The sequence below is a fragment of the Balaenoptera musculus genome, chromosome 7 (genome assembly GCF_009873245.2).
Source record: "Balaenoptera musculus isolate JJ_BM4_2016_0621 chromosome 7, mBalMus1.pri.v3, whole genome shotgun sequence".
NCBI classification, from domain to species: Eukaryota; Metazoa; Chordata; class Mammalia; order Artiodactyla; family Balaenopteridae; genus Balaenoptera; species Balaenoptera musculus.
This window is the reverse complement of record NC_045791.1, coordinates 61596482-61623651: the sequence shown is the minus strand read 5'-3', so window position 1 is coordinate 61623651 and position 27170 is coordinate 61596482. Positions and strand designations below refer to the sequence as shown.

General features: G+C 38.4%; 1 protein-coding gene across 1 annotated transcript; it reads left to right on the top strand.

Moving 5' to 3' along the window:
• The first annotated feature begins 1737 nt into the window (after nucleotides 1-1737).
• Nucleotides 1738-5036, top strand: LOC118897699 (importin-7-like). Its single transcript, XM_036856954.1, is given in 2 exon segments — nucleotides 1738-3928; nucleotides 3931-5036. Coding segments are annotated over 2 exon segments (3186 nt in total). The 3' UTR covers nucleotides 4926-5036.
• The last annotated feature ends 22134 nt before the right edge of the window (nucleotides 5037-27170 follow it).

Sequence of the window (27170 nt, the reverse complement as noted above, 5' to 3'; positions counted from 1 at the left end):
CTTAGAGGAAAACATAGGAAGAACACTCTTTGACATAAATCACAGCAAGATCTTTTTTGATCCACCTCCTAGAGTAATGGAAATAAAAACAAAAATAAACAAATGGGACCTAATGAAACTTCAAAGCTTTTGCACGGCAAAGGAAACCATAAACAAGACGAAAAGACAACCCTCAGAATGGGAGAAAATATTTGCAAACGAATCAACGGACAAAGGATTAATCTCCAAAATATATAAACAGCTCATGCAGCTCAATATTAAAAAAAACAAACAACCCAATCCAAAAATGGGCAGAAGACCTAAATAGACATTTCTCCAAAGAAGACATACAGATGGCCAAGAAGCACATGAAAAGCTGCTTAACATCACTAACTATTAGAGAAATGCAAATCAAAACTACAATGAGGTATCACCTCACACCAGTTAGAATGGGCTTCATCAGATAATCTACAAACAGCAAATGCTGGAGAGGGTGTGGAGAAAAGGGAACCCTCTTTCACAGCTGGTGGGAATGTAAACTGATACAGCCACTATGGAGAACAGTATGGAGGTTCCTTAAAAAATTAAAAATAGAATTACCATATGATCCAGCAATCCCACTACTGGGCATATACCCAGAGAAAACCACAATTCAAAAAGACACATGCACCCCAATGTTCATGGCAGCACTATTTACAACTGCCAGGTCATGGAAGCAACCTAAATGCCCATCGACAGACGAATGGATAAAGAAGTTGTGGTACATATATACAATGGAATATTACTCAGCCATAAAAAGGAACGAAATTGGGTCATTTGTTGAGACATGGATGGATCTAGAGTCTGTCATACAGAGTGAAGTCAGTCAGAAAGAGAAAAACAAATATCGTATATTAACACATATATGTGGAACCTAGAAAAATGGTACAGATGAACCAGTTTGCAGGGCAGAAATTGAGACACAGATGTAGAGAACAAACGTATGTAAACCAAGGGGGGAAAGCCACGGGGGGGGTTAGGGGGGGGGTTGTTGTGATGAATTGGGCGATTGGGATTGACATGTATACACTGATGTGTATAAAATTGATGACTAATAAGAACCTGCTGTATAAAAAAAAAAAAAAAAAAAGATTTCCCCCTGAAAACCAACAAGGAGATCATTCAGCATATAAAAGGATTTAAAGGGAAAAACGTCACCCCAGGGGTGCTGTCTCCTCCTCCTATGATCAGAAGGACCAGATATATGCACTTGGAGCAGAAATACCAATTGTTTTCCTTCATGCTGTGGACTTGGATAAGAAAAATGTCTCCTCCCCATAATCTCACCATTTACTTTGGCTCCACCTATGTAGCCCTTACAAGAGAATTTGCTAATTTTGTTCTCCAAGATCAGAGGGCCATTGATTTACTTGGGTGGTCGAAGGACACCTACTCTCCTGATGAACATTTCTGGGTGAAACTTAATAGGATTCCAGCAGGTCTTGTCTGTAGGAGCGACAGCTCAGGGCCACATGGGCTGCGGACTGCCCAAGTGGACTACATCTCCCAAAGGGCTCCACGGTTGCGCCGACAGGAAGTGGCCGGAGCATCTCCCGCCTCCACACCGAGGAGACGAGCTTCTATCCCGGGCCTTGGCGCTTCTCTTTCCTTTTGCGACGGTTGCCGCTGCAGAGCGCGGTGGGTCCATGTGCGAAGTGAGCGGCGCTATTCCTGGCCCAGTAGCACCCGAGCCCTCGGTTTGACTGCGTCCGCCCTGCAATGGACCCCAACACCATTATCAAGGCCCTGCGGGGCACCATGGACCCAGCCCTGCGTGAGGCCGCAGAGCGCCAGCTCAATGAAGCATGCAAGTCTCTGAATTTTGTTTCAACACTGCTTCAGATTACTATGTGGGAACAATTGGATTTACCTGTGAGACAGGAAGGTGTTATCTATTTGAAAAATATGATAACACAGTATTGGCCTGATCAGGAAACGGCACCAGGGGATATATTCCCTTATACTATTCCAGAAGAAGATCAACATTGTATTCGAGAAAATATTGTAGAAGCCATTATCCACTCTCCTGAGCTCATCAGGGTACAGCTTACTACATGCATTCATCATATCATCAAACATGATTATCCAAGTCACTGGACTGCCATTGTGGACAAAATTGGCTTTTACCTTCAGTCTGATAACAGTGCATGTTGGCTAGGAATTCTTCTTTGCCTCTATCAGCTTGTGAAAAATTATGACTACCTATCTTCCTGCTAAGGAATGTTCCAGCTGTTGCTCCAACCTCTGTCAGAGTGCCAGTTGTAGTTCTGGTAGAAGAAACCAGAGGAACGGAGTCCACTGGTAGCAGCAGTGCAACATTTCCTGCCCGTTCTAAAGGACCGTTTTATCCAGCTTCTTTCTGATCAGTCTGATCAATCTGTCCTCATCCAGAAACAAATTTTCAAGATCTTCTATGCTCTTGTTCAGTATACACTACCACTGGAGCTGATAAACCAACAGAACCTGACAGAATGGATAGAAATTTTAACGACTGTTGTGAACAGGGATGTACCTAATGAAACACTTCAAGTTGAAGAAGATGATAGACCTGAGTTACCATGGTGGAAATGTAAGAAGTGGGCTTTACGTATCTTAGCAAGGCTTTTTGAAAGATATGGAAGCCCTGGCAATGTTTCCAAGGAGTGTAATGAATTTGCTGAAGTATTTCTGAAGGCATTTGCTGTTGATGTCCAACAAGTTTTATTGAATGTGTTGTATCAGTACAAGGAGAAGCAATATATGGCTCCTCGAGTTTTACAACAGACATTAAATTATATTAATCAAGGAGTTTCTCATGCTCTCACCTGGAAGAATCTGAAGCCTCATATACAAGGCATTATCCAAGATGTTATTTTTCTATTGATGTGCTATACAGATGCTGATGAGGAACTTTGGCAAGAAGACCCCTATGAATATATACGCATGAAGTTTGATGTGTTTGAGGATTTCATCTCTCCTACCACTGCTGCCCAGACACTTTTGTTTACAGCTTGTAGTAAGAGGAAAGAGGTACTAAAAAAGACTATGGGATTTTGCTACCAGATTCTTACAGAACCAAATGCTGATCCTCGAAAAAAAGATGGAGCCCTGCATATGATTGGCTCTTTAGCTGAAATACTTCTGAAGAAAAAGATCTACAAAGATCAGATGGAATGTATGTTGCAGAATCATGTATTCCCTCTCTTCAGCAGTGAACTAGGCTACATGAGAGCGAGGGCTTGCTGGGTTCTTCACTATTTTTGTGAAGTGAAGTTCAAAAGTGACCAGAACCTGCAAACAGCCCTAGAGCTGACACGAAGATGTCTGATTGATGATAGGGAAATGCCTGTTAAAGTGGAAGCTGCCACTGCACTTCAAGTGCTGATCAGCAATCAAGAGAAAGCTAAGGAATACATCACACCATTCATCAGACCTGTCATGCAGGCTCTTCTTCATATTATAAGAAAAACAGAAAATGATGATCTTACCAATGTAATTCAGAAAATGATCTGCGAGTATAGTGAAGAAGTTACTCCTATTGCAGTAGAAATGACACAACATTTGGCAATGACATTTAATCAAGTAATCCAGACTGGGCCAGTTGAAGAAGGAGGTGATGCCAAAGCAGCTACTGCTATGGGAATCCTGAATACCATCGACACACTTCTTAGTGTAGTTGAAGATCATAAGGAAATAACCCAGCAGCTTGAAGGAATCTGCTTACAGGTCATTGGAACTGTTTTACAACAGCATGTCTTAGAATTCTACGAGGAGATCTTCTCTTTAGCACATAGTTTGACACGTCAACAAGTGTCTCCACAGATGTGGCAGCTACTACCTCTGGTAGTTGAGGTTTTTCAGCAAGATGGCTTTAATTACTTTACAGATACGATGCCTCTGCTTCATAATTATGTAACAGTTGATACAGACACACTTCTGATACCGAGTACCTTGAAATGATATACAGTATGTGCAAAAAGGTTCTTACAGGAGTTGCAGGAGAAGATGCAGAATGTCATGCAGCAAAATTGTTAGAGGTCATCATTCTGCAGTGCAAAGGGCGTGGCATTGACCAGTGTATTCCCTTATTTGTGGAAGCAGCTTTAGAGAGACTGACAAGAGAGGTGAAGACAAGTGAACTTCGAACAATCTGCCTGCAAGTTGCCATTGCAGCTTTGTATTATAATCCACACCCACTTCTCAACACCTTAGAAAATCTTCGCTTCCCTAATAATATTGAACCAGTTACAAATCATTTTATTACACAGTGGCTTAATGATGTTGATTGTTTCTTGGGGCTTCACGACAGAAAGATGTGTGTTCTGGGCCTATGTGCTCTTATTGATATGGAACAAATACCACAAGTTTTAAATCAGGTTTCTGGACAGATTTTGCCGGCTTTTATTCTTTTATTTAATGGAGTAAAAAGAGCATATGCCTGCCATGCAGAACACGAGAATGACAGTGATGATGATGATGATGAAGCTGAAGATGATGATGAATCGGAGGAACTGGGGAGTGACGAAGATGATATTGATGAAGATGGACAAGAATATTTGGAGATCCTGGCTAAGCAAGCGGGCTAAGATGGAGATGATGAAGACTGGGAAGAAGATGATGCTCAAGAAACTGCCCTGGAAGGCTATTCCACAATCACTGATGATGAAGATAACCCTGTTGATGGGTATCAGATATTTAAAGCTATATTTCAAACTATACAAAATCGTAATCCCGTGTGGTATCAGGCTCTGACTCATGGTCTTAATGAAGAACAAAGAAAACAGTTACAGGATATAGCAACTCTAGCTGATCAAAGAAGAGCAGCCCATGAATCCAAAATGATTGAGAAGCATGGAGGATACAAATTCAGTGCTCCAGTTGTGCCAAGTTCTTTCAACTTTGGAGGCCCGGCACCAGGGATGAATTGAGTTACCACTTTCCTGCAGTGTGATTGTAGTGAAGAGCTTGTGTTCCTCCTAGTAGCGGTTTCAGAACTGGTTCATGTTATCCACTCTAAACTAACTGATCAATAGATGGACCAAAATAAACCCAGGAGGTGGGACCTGATCATGCAACTTGGCACTGAAAATGAATCCAGAAGGATTTTGGCGGGGGAGGGAGGTAACTTGGGGGGCAAGGAGTATTTTCTTTATTTTTTGAAGAAAGTAAGATTCTGACTGAAAGTTCAAGTGACACTGTGGAAATCTGCAACAAGAGGGGATGTCATGAAGGCAGCTTTTCTTTTTCCAAGGAAAAAATAGGCATGGGCTACAGGACTATTTAAAATGTCTCATTTACAGTATAAGCTCAGAGGTAGATGTAATTTTTACACCTATGAGTATTTGTCCGATTTCTGTCTCTTCCTCACCATTGGGTATCTATTCTTTATATGTAAATAAGATAAGGTAATCGATAGCCTTATTCAATCTTCATCATTTTCATCATCAAAGATTGTTCCTATGTAGATTATTGGACATTTATTGTAGTACTACATAACTGATTAAAAGAAATCTGTAAATGAATTAGCACTTTCATATTGAAACAAGCCTGTTAGCCTATGTATAAAATAGCAAAATGTTTGCTGTTTATAAAAAGATGGGATGTAATGGGGTGGGGGGCAGGGGTAATTTCAAGTTATTAATTTAAAAATGAACTAGCAATTTTGTACCTGGTGACTTTGTGGTGCACTCACCTCTGATAGTGACTTGAATTCGGTATGTTAAAAGGGGTTGATATTTCATTGCTGCTAAAAATGGCAACTCCCTCTGTGTCCTGTTTTTTCTTAAAGCTCTCAGTGTACAAGTGGATATTTGGATAGAAGACCTTACTGTAACAAATAGGAAAGATGGTATTTGAAGCATGTAAATTGGATATAAAATTCTACTCTTAAAGAGTTGATAAAAGAGTATGGCTAAACATCTGTATATGCAATCTATTAAAAGAACTTAATTCTGAAAAAAAAAAAAAAAAAAACTACCATACAACCCAGCAATCCCACTACTGGGCATATACTCTGAGAAAACCATAATTCAAAAAGAGTCATGTACCACGATGTTCATTGCAGCTCTATTTACAATAGCCAGGACATGGAAGCAACCTAAGTGTCCATCGACAGGTGAATGGATAAAGAAGATGTGGTACATATAGACAATGGAATATTACTCAGCCATAAAAAGAAACGAAATTGAATTATTTGTAGTGAGGTGGATAGACCTAGAGTCTGTCATACAGAGTGAAGTTAAGTCAGAAAGAGAAAAACAAATACAATACGCTAACACATATGTATGGAATCTAGAAAAAAAAAAAAAGGTTCTGAAGAACCTAGGGGCAGGACAGGAATAAAGGTGCAGACGTAGAGAATGGACTTGAGGACACAGGGAGTGGGAAGTGTAAGCTGAGATGAAGTGAGAGAGTGGCATGGACATATATACACTACCAAATGTAAAATAGATAGCTAGTGGGAAGCAGCTGCATAGCACAGGGAGATCAGCTCGGTGCTTTGTGACCACCTAGAGGGCTGGGATGGGGAGGGTGGGAGGGAGGGAGATGCAAGACGGAAGAGAAATGGGAACATATGCATATGTATAACTGATTCACTTTGTTATAAAGCAGAAACTAACACACCATTGTAAAGCAATTATACTCCAATAAAGATGTTAAAAAAAAGAAAAAGAAAAAAAGATGTCTGCTCTTTGAAAGGCCCTGAGGAGAGAATGAAGACAAGCCATAGACTGGGAGAAAATATTTGCAAATCATATATCTTGCTAAAGAAATTGTATCTAGAAAAAAATGTATATTTAGATATAAATATATCCTAGAAAAAGAATATATTTATTCTCAAAACTCAATAATAAAACAAACAACCCAACTAAAAAATGGGCAAAAGATTTGAACAGATACTTCACCAAAAATGATATACATATAGCAAATAAGCACTGAAAAGACACTCAACATCATGTATTGCTAGGGATATAATAGTACACAGCTATTAAAATTAAAATACTGAGCATACCAAGGGTTGACGAGGATGAGGAATAACTAGAGCTCTCATACACTGGTGGTGGGAATAACAACAGTACAACCACATTAGAAAACAGGTTGGCAGCTTCCTAGAAATTTAAACATATGCCTACCATATGATTCAGCAATTCCATTCCTAGGTATTTACCCAAGATAAATTAAAACACATGTCCATACAAAGGCTTATGCAAATGTTCATAGCAGCCTTATTTGTCATAGCCAAAAACTGGAAAGAACTCAAATGCTCATCAGTGAGTGAATGGATAAATGCATTGTGATATATTCATATGATACAACTATTCAGCAAGAAAAAGGAATGAACTATTGATAAACACGACAACATGGACGAATCACAGAATAATTAGGATGAGTGAAAAAGGCCAGACAAAAAAAAGATGAAAAAACTTTTTGCAAATGGCTGTTTAAATTAACCTTGTCTATCTTTATGTTGTCATATTAAAACTATAGCCCTGAAACCCTTTAAATACCATAGGAAGATTCCGTACATTATATTAAATAATTCCATTTATATAAAATTCTACAATATGTAAACCAATGCCTAGTGACAGAAAGCAGATTTTCGGTTGCCTGGGGACCAGTTAGGGGGTGGGGGAAATTGGAGGAATTAGAAAAGGCTTGAGGAAACTTTTGGGATGGTCACTACGTTCACCATTTTGTTTGTGGTAATCATTTCTTGGGCAAATATGTATGTCAAAACTTATCAAATGCTTCATTTTAAATATGTGCAGTTTACTGTATGTCAAGTTATTCCTCAATTAAGCTGTTAGAAAAAAGAGGAGAAGTAGGAGAAGGAGAAGAGAAGAAGGAGAAAATAGATACATGAGCTTAGAGAAGTGGCGTTTGCTAGAGAGAGAAGTTTTGGAAGTCAGCAGCGTGTAAATGGTACTTCAGACCCTGGGAATGAATGAAATCACTTAGGGAGAGATTAGTCAGAAAAGAGAAGGGGACCTAGGATGCTGTCATAAGAAACACGAAAATTTAGAAGTTTAGGATGAAGAGGATCATGACACAGTCTTCGGTTTTCTTAAATTGTTTAAATCCAACCCATATCAAGTTTAAAGCATCTGATCATCATTTTATTCACTATAGGCTGAACCAATAGGAATGCAGACCCATTTAAGATAGATTGTAACTTAACAATTATTGTGTCTTTTTTACTTGCTCCTATTCATTAGTCCATAGCACTTAACATGATTATTGTTGATCTTAATTGACAGAAGTCATCTTTTGTTTTTTCCTTAATGCTATTATTTTTAAGGTTTTATTCAAAATTATTATAGTGAAAATATTTCTTATATTTCTATGAAATATGCCAGCATATTTTAAAGATATAACACATTCTAACTTATTTAATGTCCAACTAACAACATTATATTTGGCACGTGTCATCAACAGCATGCAGAACATAAAGGTATTCACAGAAATGGAAATGCGAACATGGTCATTTTTTTTTTTTATAAATTTATTTATTTGTTTGTTTTTATCCTTGGCAGTGTCGGGTCTCCATTGCTGTGCGTGGGCTTTCTCTAGTTGCGGCAAGCGGGGCAACTCTTCCTTGAGGTGTGCGGGCTTCTCATTGCCATGGCTTCTCTTTTTGCAGAGCATAGGCTCTAGGCACACGGGCTTCAGTAGTTGTGGCTCGTGGGCTCTAGAGCACAGGCTCAGTAGCTGTGGTGCACGGGCTTAGCCGGTCCGTGGCATGTGGGATCTTCCCAGGGCAGGCATCAAATCTGTGTCCCCAGCACCAGCAGGCAGACTCTTAACTACTGCACCACCAGGGAAGCCCAACATTGTCATTTTAATAATTATTTATTTATTTATTTATTTATTTATTTATTTATGGCTGTGTTGGGTCTTCGTTTCTGTGCGAAGGCTTTCTCTAGTTGCAGCGAGCGGGGGCCACTCTTCATCGCGGTGCGTGGGCCTCTCACTATCACGGCCTCTCTTGTTGCGGAGCACAGGCTCCAGACGCGCAGGCTCAGTAATTGTGGCTCACGGGCCCAGTTGCTCCACGGCATGTGGGATCTTCCCAGACCAGGGCTCGAACCCGTGTCCCCTGCATTGGCAGGCAGACTCTCAACCACTGCACCACCAGGGAAGCCCACATTGTCATTTTAATTGATATTTATGAGATATGTCTCAGTGTATCCTAAATTAAGTTGATTAGAGTTTAAAAATACGTAAATTTTGTGTTTAAGCTTAATGTAAATTATTTCAAGTGACTAAATTAACTTTGTCCGTTTATTTCTATTTTGCTATTTTAAAGCTAAAGCCCTGAAACCTTCTAAATACTCCAGGAGCTTTTTAAGTTCTCATATTTATATCAGAAATGGAGTTTTAGTTTCAAAAACCAAAAAATCCAATGCATCTCTTCCCTCAGTCTTCTCTCCATCTCAAACTATTCACTCTGCTTCTTCCCGCCCATTACCAAATATTTCCATCAGTGTTGCTTACGCTCGCTGGCTCCACTTCCCATCCTTCTCAGCCAATCAGTCTTCTCAAAATGCTCTCTCAAAGTCCACCATGAAATCACGGTCCCCAGCATCCCTGAGCACTCTTCTAGTCTCCTGTTACTTGAGCTCACTGCAACATTTGACACTACAGATGGCTCCATTCTTTTCACAACTCCCATTTTGTTTGTTTGTTTGTTTGTTTTTTGCTTCTGGGATCCTACCTCCTCTTACTTTGCCGGCTTATCCTTTTCAGTTCCTGAGTTTTTCATTCTCAGCTTAAATTTTGAATTTGCATGCTTCTATTTTCTACCCTTTTCATTCTCTTCCCTCCTCTTGGACAATCCTAGCCCCATCCATCCATGTTTTTCCCTTCAGCCTCCTAAATTATTTGCATTTTCATTTGTTCTCTCCCTTGGAGCCAAAACACCCTTGCCTACTTTAGTTTCTCGGCTAGCTCACACTGGACCTGAAAGGCTCAGGTCAAGAAAATATGTAATTCTTAATGGCTTAGAAGCTATATCTGGTCAACAATAAGCAAGCCTGTTAGCAGAGATTAAACTTTACCATAACTATGTTGCAATACTGTTTAAAGTGACAACTAGACAATCAGCTCCAAATCTCAACAGAATTACTTGAGGGGTAGTTTTTGGACAAACAAACAAACAAAAACAAATATAAACTTGTGGTTGTCAGTTACTGAGCAGTATATAAAAGTTGTAGGAAAAGGAACTAGAAAGTAAAATCTAAGAAAGTTTATGAACTTCCCACTTGGCCCAGAGCCAGGGCTCATTCTACATGAATTTCATCAACATCCTGTCTAGTTGAAAGTAAACAAAAGTAAATTAAGGTATAATTTGCAACCAGAGGATACAGCATTGTGCTGAAGCCTAGAGAAGCTCTGTTCCTAGTGTTTGTGACTCCTCACTGTTCTAGATAAAGCAACTTAAGTGCTACACTTACAGTATAAACCTCTTTGGACCAAACCCAAGATATATCTACAGTGAGGTCCATTTTAGTGTTTAGGGAACCCAGAGGATTTGGAAAGGCTTTATTCTTGTAGGTGCCACTAATGGAAGAATTTGTCTTATTGTCACAAAAGCAAATTTCTCTTCATTTCTAAATCAAATTATTCACTGAAGGAATTCTTCATCAAATTCACAGTTTATGAGGAATAGAGTGTATGTAATTTGTACCCATGTGTTCTATAATCATAGAAAATTAACCTGTATAATCAACTATCTTTTCATTTCTTAGAAATACTTTCTTCGCGTTTTCTAAAGAAAATCTGTGTTTGTAGCTGTTATTATCTGAAGTTTAATATGGACCTCAATCTTTTAATGTCCGTCAAAATATTCCATGTGTGTACTTGGTAAAGAAAAAAGGGGCAGGGGTGTGTGTGTGTGTGTGTGTGTGTGTGTGTGTGTGTGTGTGTGTGTGTAGAGAGAGAGAATATAAAAGAGAGAATGGGATTAAGAGATGATACAGAAATTAAACATTTATTCAAATTAATTTGTACATAAGATACATGATGTGTGGGTCATAAAATATTAGAAGTTTTACTACACATAAGGTTTTAGTTATGAATTTTTTAAATGCTTATTTTAAAGATGTCTACATTCACATGTAAAATCATTTGCATATCGCTCAGTAACATGCCTGTTTTTCTTATTTTTTTACTTTTGTGATCATTTTTATACCTGCATCACATGAAAACAGTTAGTGAGCTGTCCACATGAAATTATTTTTAAAACTATTTCTCTCTCAATAGTTCCTCTTACTTATAAAGTAGCAGAAAACATCAGTGCATATGTACAGTTACAAGAAAGACATTCTGTTTATTATTCTTTGATGAAGCTTTACTAGAAATGGGTTATATTCATGTAGTTTGAAGATGAGAACAGAAAATTATAAATCTTAGAGAGACTGCAAGTGTGGAGCTGGCACGTCAACGACATTTATAAAGAACATTATCTTAAATAGCTGTCCATTAATAAGTTTCTGAGCATACTGCTTGGCAGACACATTTATAACACAGGGGAGAGCCCACGAAGGCTTTTATTTCAATTACTGTGACGATTCTCCAGGGTGACTCTCGGTGTCCAGGATGGAAGGCCATTGTAGTTAGTCAATACATTTTCTACTACTGATTTTCTCCACTAATAAGATTGAAGTACATTATTTAATTGTTTTAGGTTTCAAGATCTTAAAAAGGGTAAAGATGTTAGACTTTACAATTAAGCAAAACCCTAAGGTACTGGGGAGGGGTGGGTCCTCTCTGTAGAAACCTGTCTTGTCAGGAGTTATTGAGCTGATGACTAATTATCTAGACTGACTTCTACCAGAAGGCAACTGACCGTTGCACGTTAATACTGAAAGTAAGCTTCTCTGCTAATCAACAGATGGAAACTTCCCACAGGATTCTAAGAGCAAGGGCTTTCAGCATGTTTTGATTATTCAAGAAGTCTATTCATTAATTTTGAAAAGGACACTGCAACGCCCCCACCCCCCACCCCCAATTTTTTTCAGAAGAGTTAACTTAAAGCAACAGAAAGTAAAATGTTGATCCTGAGATCACAGGAACAGCAGTATCTGACCTACTGCTCTTTAACATACTGTTGATTTTCTTCAAAAAGGATAGTAAGAAGGATATTTGCCTTTGCTTATTTATGTATTTCTTTTACACTCTGCCAGTTCACATGATCAAAGACTTCCGTCCTAAACAAGTGATTGCCAAAGCCCAGCATTATAGGGAAAGAAAACAATTCATTGCTCGTGTGTTAGAAACTCAGAATTCTCACACTGCATTAGTCTATCACCCCCCTACTTCTCCTCTGTACAGTAGGTGCATTTTTTGAGAAAAGGAAAGAGTTTGGTTTTGTAAATATGTTGATGGGGAGGAAACTACTCAAAGAAAAGCTAAAGCTCAGAAAAAACTCTTAAGATTTCTTTTTCCCAACCTCAGGGTTTAAACACCTCTTTCTCCTCTTGAAAAATAATTTTTGAATAAATTTTAAGTTGTCCAAAATGGTTTATGTATTGGTCCAGTTTTTTATTGTACTAGGATAACTTTCAATGTTCTTCCTAAGTTATACCATTGATATTCATCTTTCAAACAGTAGTAAACTAGTGCCAGATATAAATTGTCAGTCGCCATCAGTCTCTACAAGGATTAGGTCACTAGTCACCGCAGTTGCTGACCTTCAATACACCCTGAAAGGAATTCAGGGCAGAGATCAGGAATGAGGCCCTCTGTGTTCCGGGAAAACCTGGCACAGCAGGCCTTCAGATAGTTAGATATTTTCGGGAGAAGATTTTATGAGCGCAAATTCTTGCATCTTCTCATATCTAGAAAAGCACTAAAATCATTAACGGAGACATCTGCTCCTCATGACTAGCAGCCGCCTTCTTGTGACTCGCAGTGACCTTCTGCCAAAATGTGTGCTTGATTGAAAGTATCCCCCTCACCAAAGTCATATATATACTGACCCCCCCCCTTACCTCTTCAGAGCAGTTCCTCAGAGCTATCTGAGAGGCTGTGCCCAGGCTATCACCCTCATTTTGTCCCAAATGAAACTTAACTCACAACTCTCATGTTGTGTAATTATTTTCAGTCCACACTAGAAACCCTGTAAAGATAGAAGTAGTAACACACATACTGTAGCAAAACCATTTGTAGCTTCTAAAATCAATCACTATGAAAAAAATAATAAAATAAAGTACCACTATAAAATCTTTACCTTGCCTTCAGGGATTGTAAGTTTAGAATTAGTATTCTTAAATTATTCTATTTAAAGTGAAGATAAGATGGGTGCCTGAATATTGCCATCCAATGTCAATCGATGAATGTGGTACATAATCCCACCCTTAGAGCTGGTAGAAAATACTGGTACTGACCAGGGTTCTTGGCCTTCCCCAATCAATAGAAATTGACTAAAGGCCAGACAAGAAATTCAGGCAAGGCTTTATTGGGACCCCTGCTGCAGCAGGGGGGAGAGAGAACAAACAACAGGTTCCCTTGCTAGCTCACTCCCTGGGGGGTAGGGGTGGGACAAGCTTGTTCCTTATATGGATGAGAGTAGGGGTGAGTCCAGGGGTCGGGCTGGAGGGGTGGCTTAGGTGTTTTGCCCACCCCTTAGGTGGTGTTGTGTGCAGGGGCATGTGCAGTACCCTGCTTTTGCTCCCGACACCCGCTTTTTGCTCCAGGTTCTTCAGAAGGGGCAGTTGGGTTTTTTGGTCTTTTTGTGTCTTTTGGTCCAGAATTTGCCCCAACTGCACGTGCATGCAGTTATTTTTAGTCCCATACAGTTTCTTTGTATTTTGTTGCTTGAGGAGATGTTTGTCCAAGTGCAAGCATTGCAGCACTGCAGCAAAGGGTCCCAAGTCCCAGGCCTGTCTCAATACAACCAGAATAATGAATATAAAAATTCAAGTGACTGAAAGCCATGATAAAGAGGACATATTCTTAGCCTAAAATATGGGTTTTCTGGACATTAACTGTATTGTTCATGATTCAAACCATGTATTTTGCCTCTGCCTTCTTGCATTTCTAAGACAATGCTGCTTTATTTTCAGAATGTTTACCACTTCTAACTCTATTGTTTCCCAAAATTTCTGTCAGCAGTCTCCATCGAGTTCTTCTTACATATATGAAGCACATCACCATTAAATCACTGCTGTCATCCTCTCAGGTACACTGCCCTGGCTCAGGAGTGTTACGGGCCCTAATGAACCACGAAAGCCTAAGCAATCAAGAATTAATTTCATATTGTTTCCTCAGAACCCTTCCAAAAGTGATGGGTAACAGCCTGAAGAGCATCAGGAACTTATTGCATGAAAAACAAGAGTAAAGTACATTGTATAAAACAAGTATCTTTTTCAGGGAATGCAAAACGATTCCAAGTGGTGGGCAAAGACAAGACTTGCGTAGACTGCTGGAACCTCTACCAGACCATCAACACTGAATTCTGAAGGAGAGTAACTGTCTGGGGCAAATCAGCCACCATGAGTCACAGCCTGAAATTAAGTCAGGGTGAGGGTGGGATGGAGAAAGATTTGACTGAAGTTGCTGTAAGCGTATCTAGCAGAAGCAAGTGCAGCTGGATCTCACATTAGCAATCATTTTATTTCCCTTTTAGTCAACTTTTAGCCCTCTGGCTCCCCTTTCCACATCCTGCTCAACAATCATCCTGCACACACTTCCCTAGATAATCAACACTTACAACCTGTTGACAGAAAAAAAAAAGCACAACATGAGAGTTGCGAGTTAAGTTTTATTGGGGGCAAAATGAGGACTATAGCCCGGGAGACAGCGTCTCAGGTAGCTCTGAGGAGCCTCTCTGAAGAGGTGAGGAAGGAGGTTAGTGTTATATACATGTGATCTCGGTGAAGGAAGATACATTCCATCAAGGACACATTTTGGCAGAAGGTCACCGCTAGTCACAAGGAGGTTACTGCTAGTCATGAGGAGTGGACGTCTCCATTAATGAACTTTAGTGCTTTTCTAGTTATGAACATTGAGGTGCATGTATCTTTTTGAATTAACAAAAATGTAAATAGTACTTACTGTACAACATGCACTGTTCTAAACACTTCATAAATGATCTCATTTAACAACCCAATGTGGTAGAAATCATTATTTTACGGACGAGGAAACTAAGGCAGATGGCTAGTAAGTAATTTGCCTAAAATCACATAACCAGTTAGCAGTGGTTTAGGAATTTAAATGTAGCAATTGGGCTCCAGAGTCTATACAGCAGTTTGTCAGCCATTTGAGTTTGCTCTTCTATAAAATATACCCATAACCTGAATAGGTGTTAAGAGAATAAAATATGTGTATATAAAAGCTACACCAATGTAAAATATTCCTGTTAGCTTATCATGTCTCTTGAGCCCAGAGAGAATTCTGGATGTTAGAACCAGCAGTGAGAAAGAGCACAGTTACACACTGGAAAAAAAAAATCATCTCTAGTTGAGAAAAAATGAAATTCTGGTGTAATCTCAGGTCCAGTGTCCTCTGGGATAATAGTTGCCAGAGCCAGAACTAGACACTTCAAATTTGCACAAATATAACACAAATTACTGGAAAAGACATGTTGCTAAAAGGCCCAAAACATATCAACACAAAATATAATTTTCTACGTTGGAAGGTCTTTTAAATATGCCCAAATGCTGACTCTCAACTATAATTACAATAAAATAATTTATATCAATAAAAATGTGTAGAATGTATAACAATCAAAGTTAAAAGGAGCTCATTTTCAACACCACTGTCCAATCTATTCTCAAAGCCTCTGGTTTCATTTGTTAATTGATAAAGCTTACGTTCCATGAGGGCAGAAGAGGGGGGAGTGGGAGCAGCTTGGAAAAAGCACAAAAGGCCTGAAGGTCAATGGAGGCGACTCCTTGAAGAAGGAGGACTACACGTCTCTCTCATCTATGTTGCCTTTTCGTGAAGAAGAAGGTTTAAGGAGCCCTGAATAATCTAACATTTACAACGTAGGAGAAAACTCTTTCCAACATTGAAACTTGGAGCATTTTTAGATGATCATTAAACAGCTATGTACTCTGTCTTTGCCAAAAGGAGACTAAGAAAAGTCTTAGTCATGATATTGATTCTGCCCCAAGTTTAAAACTCCTGAGGGGAAATTTTTTTAAATAAAGAGGATGTCTGCTGCACAACAGGAACTATATCTTTTTGGAATCGCTCATCTAATTAAGTTTTCTGTGCATTTTGGGCTTAAAGATAGACTGTTAGAATGAAACAAAAAGAAAGTCTTCTAAAAACCAAGGAATCAGTAAAACTTCAGTTATATTTTCTAGGCATCATTTGGCTTTTCAAATCCTGATAAACTTCCCTCGAAAAATAAAGCATTTCCTCCTGTCTAGACAACATAGCCTGCTTCCTTTTCAGATAGGGCACTTGGGACCCCGGGGCTCTGCCTCTTTTCACTCACACCATCTATGATTCCACATAAACCAGGGCTGTGTGGCCCTTCCATACTCCAAATTGGAAACCCTGCAAGGTGCTATCATTCTTGGGCCACTGCCTTCACCAAATTCTGTCTTGAAAAGCATTTGTTCCTGTTTTCTTGTGTTTTTTTCACTTACCTTGTGAGGTCTCAACCCCGTGACATCTGACAGCGGCTTTGGGTGTAGGCAAACTCAAAAAGAGAAAGCAGCAAGCAGTGGTTAGGGAGGTGAGTTTCTGTGAGGCAGACAAGTTGAGTAATCTAACACAGAACATGTTAAGTTCAGGTCAGCCTTGAATACTAAATTTGAGACGTCAGTGGTAGTGGTAGTGTGACAGCAGGCAGCTAAATGTTTCCACTATATCCACAGATGGAGTAGTGAAACGCTTCGACTGCTGAATTTTCTTTAACTACAGAATTCTGCCTTTTAAAAATATTGCTTCCAACTTACAAAGATTCTTATAAGACTGCATTTTTGGGAAAGGGGAGCCTTCTTCCTTTAAGGTATATTTTTCAGGAACCTCTATATGCATCCCAATGCATTGCTGTTGCACCTTGTAAGTGTCTCCAGGAAAATATCCAGCCTGTATTTCTTGGCATTCCTCACAATACTAGCACAATGTGTTCCTAGCAGTTGAAGGTATGCATACATATATCATTGGCTTGTCTGTTCACCCATTCATCCATTTATTCATTCACCTAATATATTAGACATATATTGAGCTTCTCTTCTTTACACCTTGAGGATAAAACCACAAATAAGACATAGCCCCTGTCCTCAATGAATTCATAAGCCTAGTTGGGAAAAGAAAACTGAGTAAATAACTGTGAATACCATGTGAGAGAGAGGATAATAGGAATTTGTACAGAATACATTGGGCCCCAAAGAGGGAAGTGGGAGCTCTAACTGGGGTGGAAGAACTGATCAAAGGAGATTTTTTAATGGTTGTAAAGAGTATTGCATGGGTATTTTCCATGCAAGGAAATGCATTCCCAGCCAGGGGTCTAGCTTATGCAAAGATCTAGAGACACAAAATAGTACAGCAGCTGGTTGTGATATATTGACGGAGGGTAGAGGACCCTGAGAAGGGATGAGATAGATATTAACAAGATGATTTTTAACGGCAGGAGGCATTTCTCTCACAGAACAAAAATAAATGGCAAGCATATCCATGTAATACTTAGGAAATCTTAGTTAGGTGGGTCACTTTAAAGAAAAATGTTAATGAAATGTATTGAGGAGCTCTCAATAATAGAGCCCATGCCAGAAAAAAATATAGACGCTAATGGATTTTCACAGCAGTGAATGTTCTAAGTGCTACCACATGAAGCAGAAATAGTTTCTTCTAAAGGGATTAGTATTTCATAATCTATTTCCATTTTATTTTCATTTATCATAAAGATTTAGATCTAAGAGAAAATTATAGCATCTATAACAGTGTCTGGCACATAGTAAGCACTCAATAAATATGTGTTGATAGAAGTCCCACATAAGGCTGCATTCGGCAAAAAAAGAAATGCTTTGGGTACTGACCCTGGCTCTTCAACCTGTAACTGCTACTGCTTTTTTGATAACTCGAGTTGCATTCACTAGGTCTCTTTTTAGTCCCTACTCCTAACTAAGCTTTCCTCTATCCCACACAGAGCTGGAGATACTTGAATATGTTGTCACAAGGGGTGTCTGGGCAGATTTGAAGGATGTAGTCATCAAGCTATTGGCCTTGCATCTGCAAACCAAAGGAGCAGAGTTGCAGCTGCCACCATCAGTAGCAATTCAAAATGCACAAATCAAAAAGGTAAAAGCAAGAGCTCCAGGAACTGCCACAATAAAGAAGCAGAGACCCATTTCCTCTGTGTTCTCTCTACTCTCTGCTATTTGGGTGCACATGGTGAGTGGGTGGGGTGGTGATGACAGTAAAGGGAGTGCAGCAGAGAGAAGGAAGTAGTTAATGAACAAGTCTGCTTAACAGAGGGAGTCGAAGGTAGTGGTACAGAATCTCAGACCCAGACCCAGATACCATTTACAGAAACGCCTCTCTAGACTCACTCCTCCACTTAGCTCACCACTTCTCGGGTGCTGCCCGTCACTCCTGCTTCCTTCTGGACCTTTTTAGAATCCCTTTCCTAATACTCCCTTCACTTTCTGTTCTGCAACTACCCCACTTACTCTCTTTTCAGCAAAATGAATCAAAGCACTCAGAAACTATGAGCTGGATAGGTCTTTAGAGACCATCAGACTCAAACCCCTCATTTCACATTTGAAGAAACATTAGACAGGAAAAGTCTAGCTTCTCATCCAAAACCCTGTCTCTGGTGTGTAGCAGAGATGAGCTCTGTCTTCTGACAATCTCCCCTTCCCGCCACCCCACACCAAGTCCAAGGCTATTCTACCATATCAGGTTGTCACTGCCCCTAATCAACTGGGTAGCGGATGATTATAGCAGCACATGTTAAACACGGACTCTCTTCTGTCTCATTAACCCTTTTCAATAGATCACCAATTGGTATTGAATCCTTTTTCTCCCATGCTCCGTTCTTTTGTTCCATCTTCATCCTCTCAAACACACTTTTAAGCCCCAGCCTCACCTCTCCTGCCCTTTCATGAATTCATCTATCTCAATTCCACTACAGCGCTCTTTCCTTCTGAACTCATGGCACCTCTCATCTGAACTCTTTATTTTGCAAGCATGTGTATACTTTCTTGATTAAGCTCTTGAACTGCTACTTGACAAGTATCTGTATCTTTTCTTCTTACCTAGAAGATAATCTTCTTGAGCGTAGAAACCACATTTGTTTCTGTATTTACCCATCAACTAGGATTATGCTGTGCACAGGATGGAAATGTGAGAAATATCTGCACAATGAAGAGACCCTGGGAACAGAATGGATGCTTTAATAAAAGGAAGGTTGTAATGGAAGATAAACATTTCTTGGCATGAGGCCCGTGAATACCCTGCAAATCTTGCTGTAGGGTGAGCTTCCATATATCAACAAGAAAAGTGGGCCAGGCAAAGGCATGAAGATTCTTTGGTCCTAACTTGCGTTTAAGAATTAGATGAAGAGGGAGGAGAAAGACTTGTCATGCAGTTTATTCAAATTAGAAGAATATGCCTAACTTGCTGATCTTGAAAGTTCTATCCAGGTCTTAAATTCTAAGTGCTACAATCCATGCTGATAGTTGGAATTTGGAACACAGATTTACAGTGTTCTTCAGAGTGTTTTCCTGGAATCACACTGCAAATCTAGCAATTAACTTCACCCTTCAGTCCTTTCCTTGACGAACTTCTGCCTTATTCCTGAGAAAATATGGGAGGACATGATCTCAACTATGGGTTTTCAGTTTGTTTGTTTGCTATATGTCAAGACTGAAGGTCCAAATGAAAATTTATTCCTAGAAATTAATTTGGAACTCCGAATGCTGTTCCCTCATTAACAATATAATACATGAAAAGTAGAGCCTAAAACACAATTAGTTCTATAGTTGAGAAACAGCATAGGTAAAATAAATTTCACTAGTCAGACTGAGGACATATCTACTGACTTTTCAGTTTTATATACAGAAATTTGCATATAAAGTTCTAGAATACCGAATTACAAATAAACACTTGGAACAAAATCGGTTCATACATTAGGGAATGTTTCAGCTACATTTTATCTAGCACACTCAGTGTCTTGAACTTATTCAATTTTCTAAATTGAATATGGTATACATCAGAGTATATCTACAGTCTTTCCTTGGCTGTTCCCATAAGAAGGGACAGAGCTTAGCATCTAATCAATTTTCATTTCTTTGCAAAATCTGCTTATTTCCTTAGGAAGAAATCAACAACCAGATAGCACTTAATACATGTTACTGCTCAGGACAAACTTCACTTCTATACATGAAAATTTTAAACCTTAAAGTGTCCTCTATAATTTAAGCTTTAGTTATTTATGTTCATTTTGAATTCAAGCAAAACTCTCTCACTTAGTTCAGTTCTACTTAAACTAAATTATTTCAACTGAGAAAAAAATAGCAGCATTTTTAATAGTTTACTATCTTGCTCTTACCTAGAATTGTAGCTTATCTAAAAGAAAAAAAAAGGACTGGTATATATCTTACATACCTCTCTATATAAAAGTACAAAAATAAACATTTTATTTTAATTCAACAAACTACTATGCATCAGTTATATGTAGGAACATGTACCACTCTAAAGGCAATCAGTTGAGTTTGAAATAAACCTTCTCTGCTGTCAGTGAACTTTCATCACGTGCTAGGGTATCTCTGATGTCTTTATCCACATCACTCAGATGGAATCTTAGCAAAAACTGGACTCAACTCTTTAGTGCAAAACTTCTAAGAAGCATTATAGTAGCAGCATGGCATAGGAAAAAAGAGCTCAGTGTTTGGAGAGAGACAGCTATGGATTTGAACGCTGGCTCTGCCTCCTAGTAGCTGTGTGATTTGGAGCAAGTTAATTAACCTCTCTAAGCCACAATGTCTTCATCTGTAAAATAATGCCTACTTATGGGACCCACATTCAGCCAGCTCACAGAGGTATTGCCACACTGGTTAATAAAGAGTTGAAGCACCTCCACACATTGATAAATAGCTGCTGCCTCAATCGCACCAATCCCCACATCCCACTCTACTCCAGGATCCTCTGGACCTCCCCAAATTCAGGAACCAAAGGGTCAATACCTCGCCAAGTAGGGAGGCTTCTGGGATTCTACTCTACTCCCAGGGCTATCATTCTGATTGGTCAGTGCTCTTGTTCTACTGTCTGTTAAACATAAAATAATAAACTTAAAATGTCTCACATAGATATTCTTAAGATTTAGTGAGGTGGCAATGCCTAGCATTTAGCAGGAATGTGTGTTCTATATTGTAAACTGTCGTCTCTATGCTCAATCTCACAGGGCTGAATGTGTCTGCTGTGGCGTATCAAGAAAATCTCTCGCTTCATAAGATCATAGAAGATTTTACCCCCAGATTATTTCCTCCTTTCTTTGATGGCTGGCAATTCTGACTACATGTCTTTAGTATAAACGTATTTAGCAATCTTAAAATGCAGGGAAAATGAAAGATTTCTAAACTACATCAAAATGAGTTAGCAGACTGATTTTGAATTACGAAATGACTTGATTTTTTACTTTCATACCAATTCATTAAATTAATGAAAGTCGGTACGTTGTTTCTATGTTTCGTATAGTTTGTTTGACATTGTATAATCATAAACGCACACAAAATTAAGGAGAGAAAAAAGGTTTGTGATTTCATTTAACTATGTAGTATGAATCCAAATTGTAATTTGTTTAAGGCAAAGAATGATTCAGTTCTCAAAAGAGATCAGAAAATAAATTTCTTTTCTCCAACTTTATGATTAAAGAAAATGGCTAATTCAGAAAAACCAAAATCCAAGAACCGTATAAATCTTTGACTTTGAAAGACCAAGTGTATAAGAAAGTAAATAGATGCATTGCAAAGAGGTTTGTTTATTTCCCTGATTTGCTGCTTATCCCTTTTAGTGGGGAACAATAATATGAGTGTACATCCTTATGTATCTCTACCCAAAGCTGACCTGCGTGCATGGATTTGAAGCATTTCTGCTCCTCTCTATTCCTGTTGGCCTGATACGGCATAATTAGCGTAGGATATTGGGGCAGAGAGTGGGTAGCTTGCCAATCAGATTTAGTATTGAAACAGTGGGTGTTGCCACTTCTAGCCACTTCTGACAGTACTGTTAGGAATTAAATCATGGCATTAGCTGAGCACTGTTTGGCTGTGGAAACCTAGTAGGTCATCAGTTTATGCCCCCCTCTCCAGACAAGTGGCAGGTGGAGCCATTCTAGCTAATGCCACGAGCTGGAGGCTGTGGCCAGTAGATGAGAGTTTACAGGGTTTTGTTTTTTTTAATTCATCAGGCCATATGCTGCCAGGCTCTCATGCAAATAGATAAAATTACAAATAATAAAAAGGAACCAACTGTTTTAGCGGTTGGCTGTTTTGTGTCACCATTGCTATCGATGTGAGGCTGGTTAATGAAAGAGGAGTCTTGGACTCCCAGTGACATCAACCTAAAGGGACGGATACTTCAAAATCCAAGCTTCATTCAAACCATGTTAAACCTCTGCCCTAGGGTGACTCAGCGCCAGTGTCTATTTGGCTGAAAGCGGGAGAGCCTGGCCTTCCAGCTGGCCTAGAGATTGGGCAAGCTTCTCTAATGCTCCCTGCAGCTGAGGCCCATTGTCCACTGATGTGAGAACAGAGAAAAGGTTAAGTTTCATTTAGGTTGGGTTAAGTTGGGGCTCATGGGTTTATCAGATTCAGGCACACTTAGAATAAGCAGCTTTAGAAAGAAAAAAAGATTAGTCAAGGTAATTTTCTGTTTTAAAATTACAAGAAAAGTAGCGTTTGTAGGCTATATGGAAATCCCTAACTTTTTAATATCAAAGACTGCAAGAAAAATCTCTCCAAGAAGATCTTAAACTCTTCCTCTGAAATGCTTGCATCTAAAATTAAAGTGTTGCTAAACTTCTGTATAATTTCTGCTATTTCTATATTCATAATTATTACCAAGTTTGCAGTCTGTACAAGTGGAGAATTTCACACCCTGGAGAGCGTTCACACATTTATTTCCCATTTTAAGGCAGTAAACTCCTAACTAAAAAGTGAAGTAGACTGACTCTGAAGTCATATCTGTAAGTATATATTTTAAATGATTCCATTTTAGAAATGTTGTGCTAACGTTCATTTTCACCTCTACCGGGTCACTTTGAAGCCATAATTTGCACCTTCTTAAAGACTATTCAAAACCAGTTGTACTCAGTTAATATGCAATGTGTTGCAGTTCAAGAATTGTCAAAATAAAAGTATCGTGGGAATATATACACATGCATGTGTGATACTGAAAGAAGTTTACGATGACAGCCTCTTGCTCAACTCTTGCTACACAGCAAGGATATTCTGAAGAGTGTTTTGCCCACTGGGGCCAAGGCACAACAAATGTCTTGCAGGCAAGCGAAGGCAAATAATTTTCTTTCCTGTTTTCCTTACCATGTTACCATAACCTGTGTTCCTTAGCGTGTCGCTGGGTTTACTTTTACCTCCTGGATAATTTGTAATCTAAAGTATTCTTATGAAACACACATGAGCTTAATTTTACCGTCAGGAATAGTTCCTAGATCCATGGGCAGGGGCAAGGGAATCATAATAGAAGGTTGCAAACGTTTGTCTCCAACAAACTGTCATTAATACACTCTACCAAAATGTGACAGCTTTTCAATGAAGAAAAATTGTTAGTTTATAGATAAAAGTAACATCGTTAAAAAAGCTATTCCATATTGTCTATAAACAATAAGGACAATGAAAGATAATGCCCCCTTTGACTGTTCAAAAGAGAGTCATTACAGAGTCCTATAACAAGGAATAACAGACCCTACTGTCACTGATATTCACAATCTTGCGTTACAAATCAATTTGAATTCTTTTTTTCTAATTTGAAAGGGTTTACTTCATGGGGAATCAAGGTCCAAGGTGTAATATCTTACAAAGAAAGGTTTACCTTTCCAATGAATCTAAAGCTGAGAAAATAGCTCCCCGATTGACCTTAACTTGAATGTACGTTGAAGCAAGGAGTAATTCAGCCAGTTCATAAGGGATAAATGACAAGATTTTCAAACATTTTCATGTGAAGGGAAACTACATAAGTGAGGAAGAACTGGTAATGTTCTAATATCTTGGTAGGAAATTTCAAGATGTATTACTTTTCACAGTGAATTCTGAAATTTACAATTGATATGTAATGGTGATAAAAATTCTTCTCTCACATGGAAATGCATGCCCCTTATGGACAAATTTATTTTGCAAAGTAAAATAAGTGCAAAAATGTACCTAGAGTTACTATACACTCAAGTATGACTACTAATCATAAATTTTAGGAACAAAGTGGCTAATCAAATTTAGTTGTAAAAAAACCAAGCACATAAACAACTTACTGATGAAAATCCTACTCTTGATTAGCTAAAGTAATAAGGCCATAAATAAATAAAATACAGATGGTTCTCATGTATAGAAAGCAAAACATTTAACCATATCCTCTAGTGATTCTTTTACATAAATAGCAGATTCAACCACAACTTTATCCCACTGAACTCCGAGTGAAATTATTTTAAAGAATAAGGAGGCTGCACTCTGGAAACAGCTGAATTCATGAGCTCATTTATTCATCCATTCAACAAATATTTTTGCCAGGCACTCACTTTTCCAGGCACTGGGCATCTATCTGTGATCAAGATAATCTCTAACCTCCTGGAGAGGCAAATCCTAAACAAGAAAGTAAACAAATAAACAAGATAAATAGAGACTGTGGTAAGAGCTACAAAGAAAATGAATAGGTAATATAATCAAGAAAAACTGAGAAGAGCTAATTCAAATAGCTGAAGACAATTCTTTTCCTGGTGTGAAAAGTATAATATCATTTACTTATGTCATACTCAAAGACACACAAATCGAAGAGTCAAATCTTTGCAGAGCTAAAAAGGGCCTTAGAGATCATTCAACATTATTCCCTCATTTTATATGATAAAACTAAAGTTCAGGTGGGTTAAGTGGCTTACTCAATGTCCTAAAGCTTTAGCTGAACAATTAGCTTTCACTGTTAAAGAGTGAAGGGAAAAGCCCTGTTGGTATTTATTTATTTACTAATTATTCTATGTTGGTGAGATCTAAATGGCATCACTAAATCTGGTTATCAATCTAGTTACAATGGGAAGAAACTATATAATGATCTTCATCTAATTAGATTGTTTTATAACTGTTATGCAGTACACAGACCTGAATATTTGACATCAAGTTTTCACTTTTATTCCTTCATAACAATTTTTCTTTCCAGAATGATCTAAGGAGACTGTATTCCTTGGATACTAGATACATAGGCAGATGCATAGAAAACAATAGCAACAAAACGCTTTCCTGAACTTTGTAAGAAAGAGCATCACAATATTAAAAATCTATGAGTAGATCAGATCTTAAATCTTATTTAATAATAATAGTAGTAGTAGTAGTAACAATAGAGGGATAATGCCATCAAACACCAATAAAGCATTTTATCATTAGTTCCATAATCTAATTTGATCCTCAAACAAATAAGAATGTCATAAGTTGAATGGATATTATTATAATTCTTCTAGAGGTGATAAACTGAGATTCAGAGAGAATAAGTGACTTGCCCAAGGTCAAATAGCCAACAAGTATCAAAAAGAACTGAAACCTAAGCTTCTCGACCCAAACTTTGTGCGTTTGCACTAGAATACCTATCCCCTCACAAACATGCATTACAAAATCATTGGGTACTTAACACAATGCCAAGATACAGGGCAGAAAAAAAGACATGGTCTTTGCCATTCAGCAGCTCACAGTGTAAATGTACACACACACACACACACACACACACTGAAATGGATCAACTTGCTTGAAGAATGAAAGAAGCAATGGCCCTCAGCAGCCGGTGACTCACTCACAAACATTTTTTTCCTAAAACGTCCCATTAGTACATTCTCAGGCGTGAAGGTATTAATAGTTCCCAAGCTAGCTATCTGCTAGCTTTTCTTCTTGCTTTCAAAGGGCCATATGAAAGAATACACCAAAGAAGCACATGTGAGCAATTATAACAGACTAATTTGCTTCCATCATTAACCTAAATGCAGTATATTTAAACTATAATGGACAAACAGAGGCAACATGAGCTAGAGAAGCGCCCCAGGCATCAAAATGTTTTCATTAACTAGGAAATTTGTCCCACCAGGCTAAAGAAATCCACTATAGAAAGATCGATTATTCCATCATCTTGTGGCCAATATGGCTATTATGCGAGTCCAGCTCAGTACAACATCTCTAACTGCAGATGAACTAGCCGTCGGGATTGCCAATTGCTCGCTCAGAGACTTGCATGTAAAGCTCTAAAATGGCTCATTACGTTAGGTGGTTCGGAGGCATTTCATGATCCTGACTTCTAGAACAAGCATAGATAATTAATAAGGCTGACAGAGCCCATTATTTTTACACTCAAGTGCATCACATTAAATTAACAGACAGAGGCCACATGATGTGTGACATTTTTTCCACTGATAATCATTTATGTGGTGCCACTTGCGCTACCACATTTTTCTCTTTCATGGGCTGAACTCCAATAGCCAGTCACCATGCAGCAATTCTGTCAGCACCCAGTTTTCTTTTTTGTTTTGTTTTGATTTTTCTTAACTGGGAAAGCTATTTTGAGTCATTCTCACTGGTGGGACTCTGACGTAGTGGGAAAAAATTTGAGATAAAATAAAATATTAGCATGAAGAGAGACAAAATATAAAACTGACACTGAGCCAAATGATGTCCAATATAGATAGGAAAAAAATATGACCTTACTGTGTCTGTTAGGAAATAATTTTTGACTATACCCTCATATTTTCAGAAATGGTATTTGCTGATCCTAATGAATTTTCTCAAAAAATGCAGCTATCCTTTGAGGAACTAAAGAAAATATTCTCACCTGCTCTGCACTTTCCAATTATATAATGTGATACTTTATAGATTCTAATTTTCATACATAAAAAAATCAAACTGAGAATTTCTATTTTCAGTAATGATGGAAATAGTGCACTTGTATATATAATGTGGCTTTCATTACAGAAATAAATATTGAAAATCATTGCTAAAATCAAGTAATTCATAAGT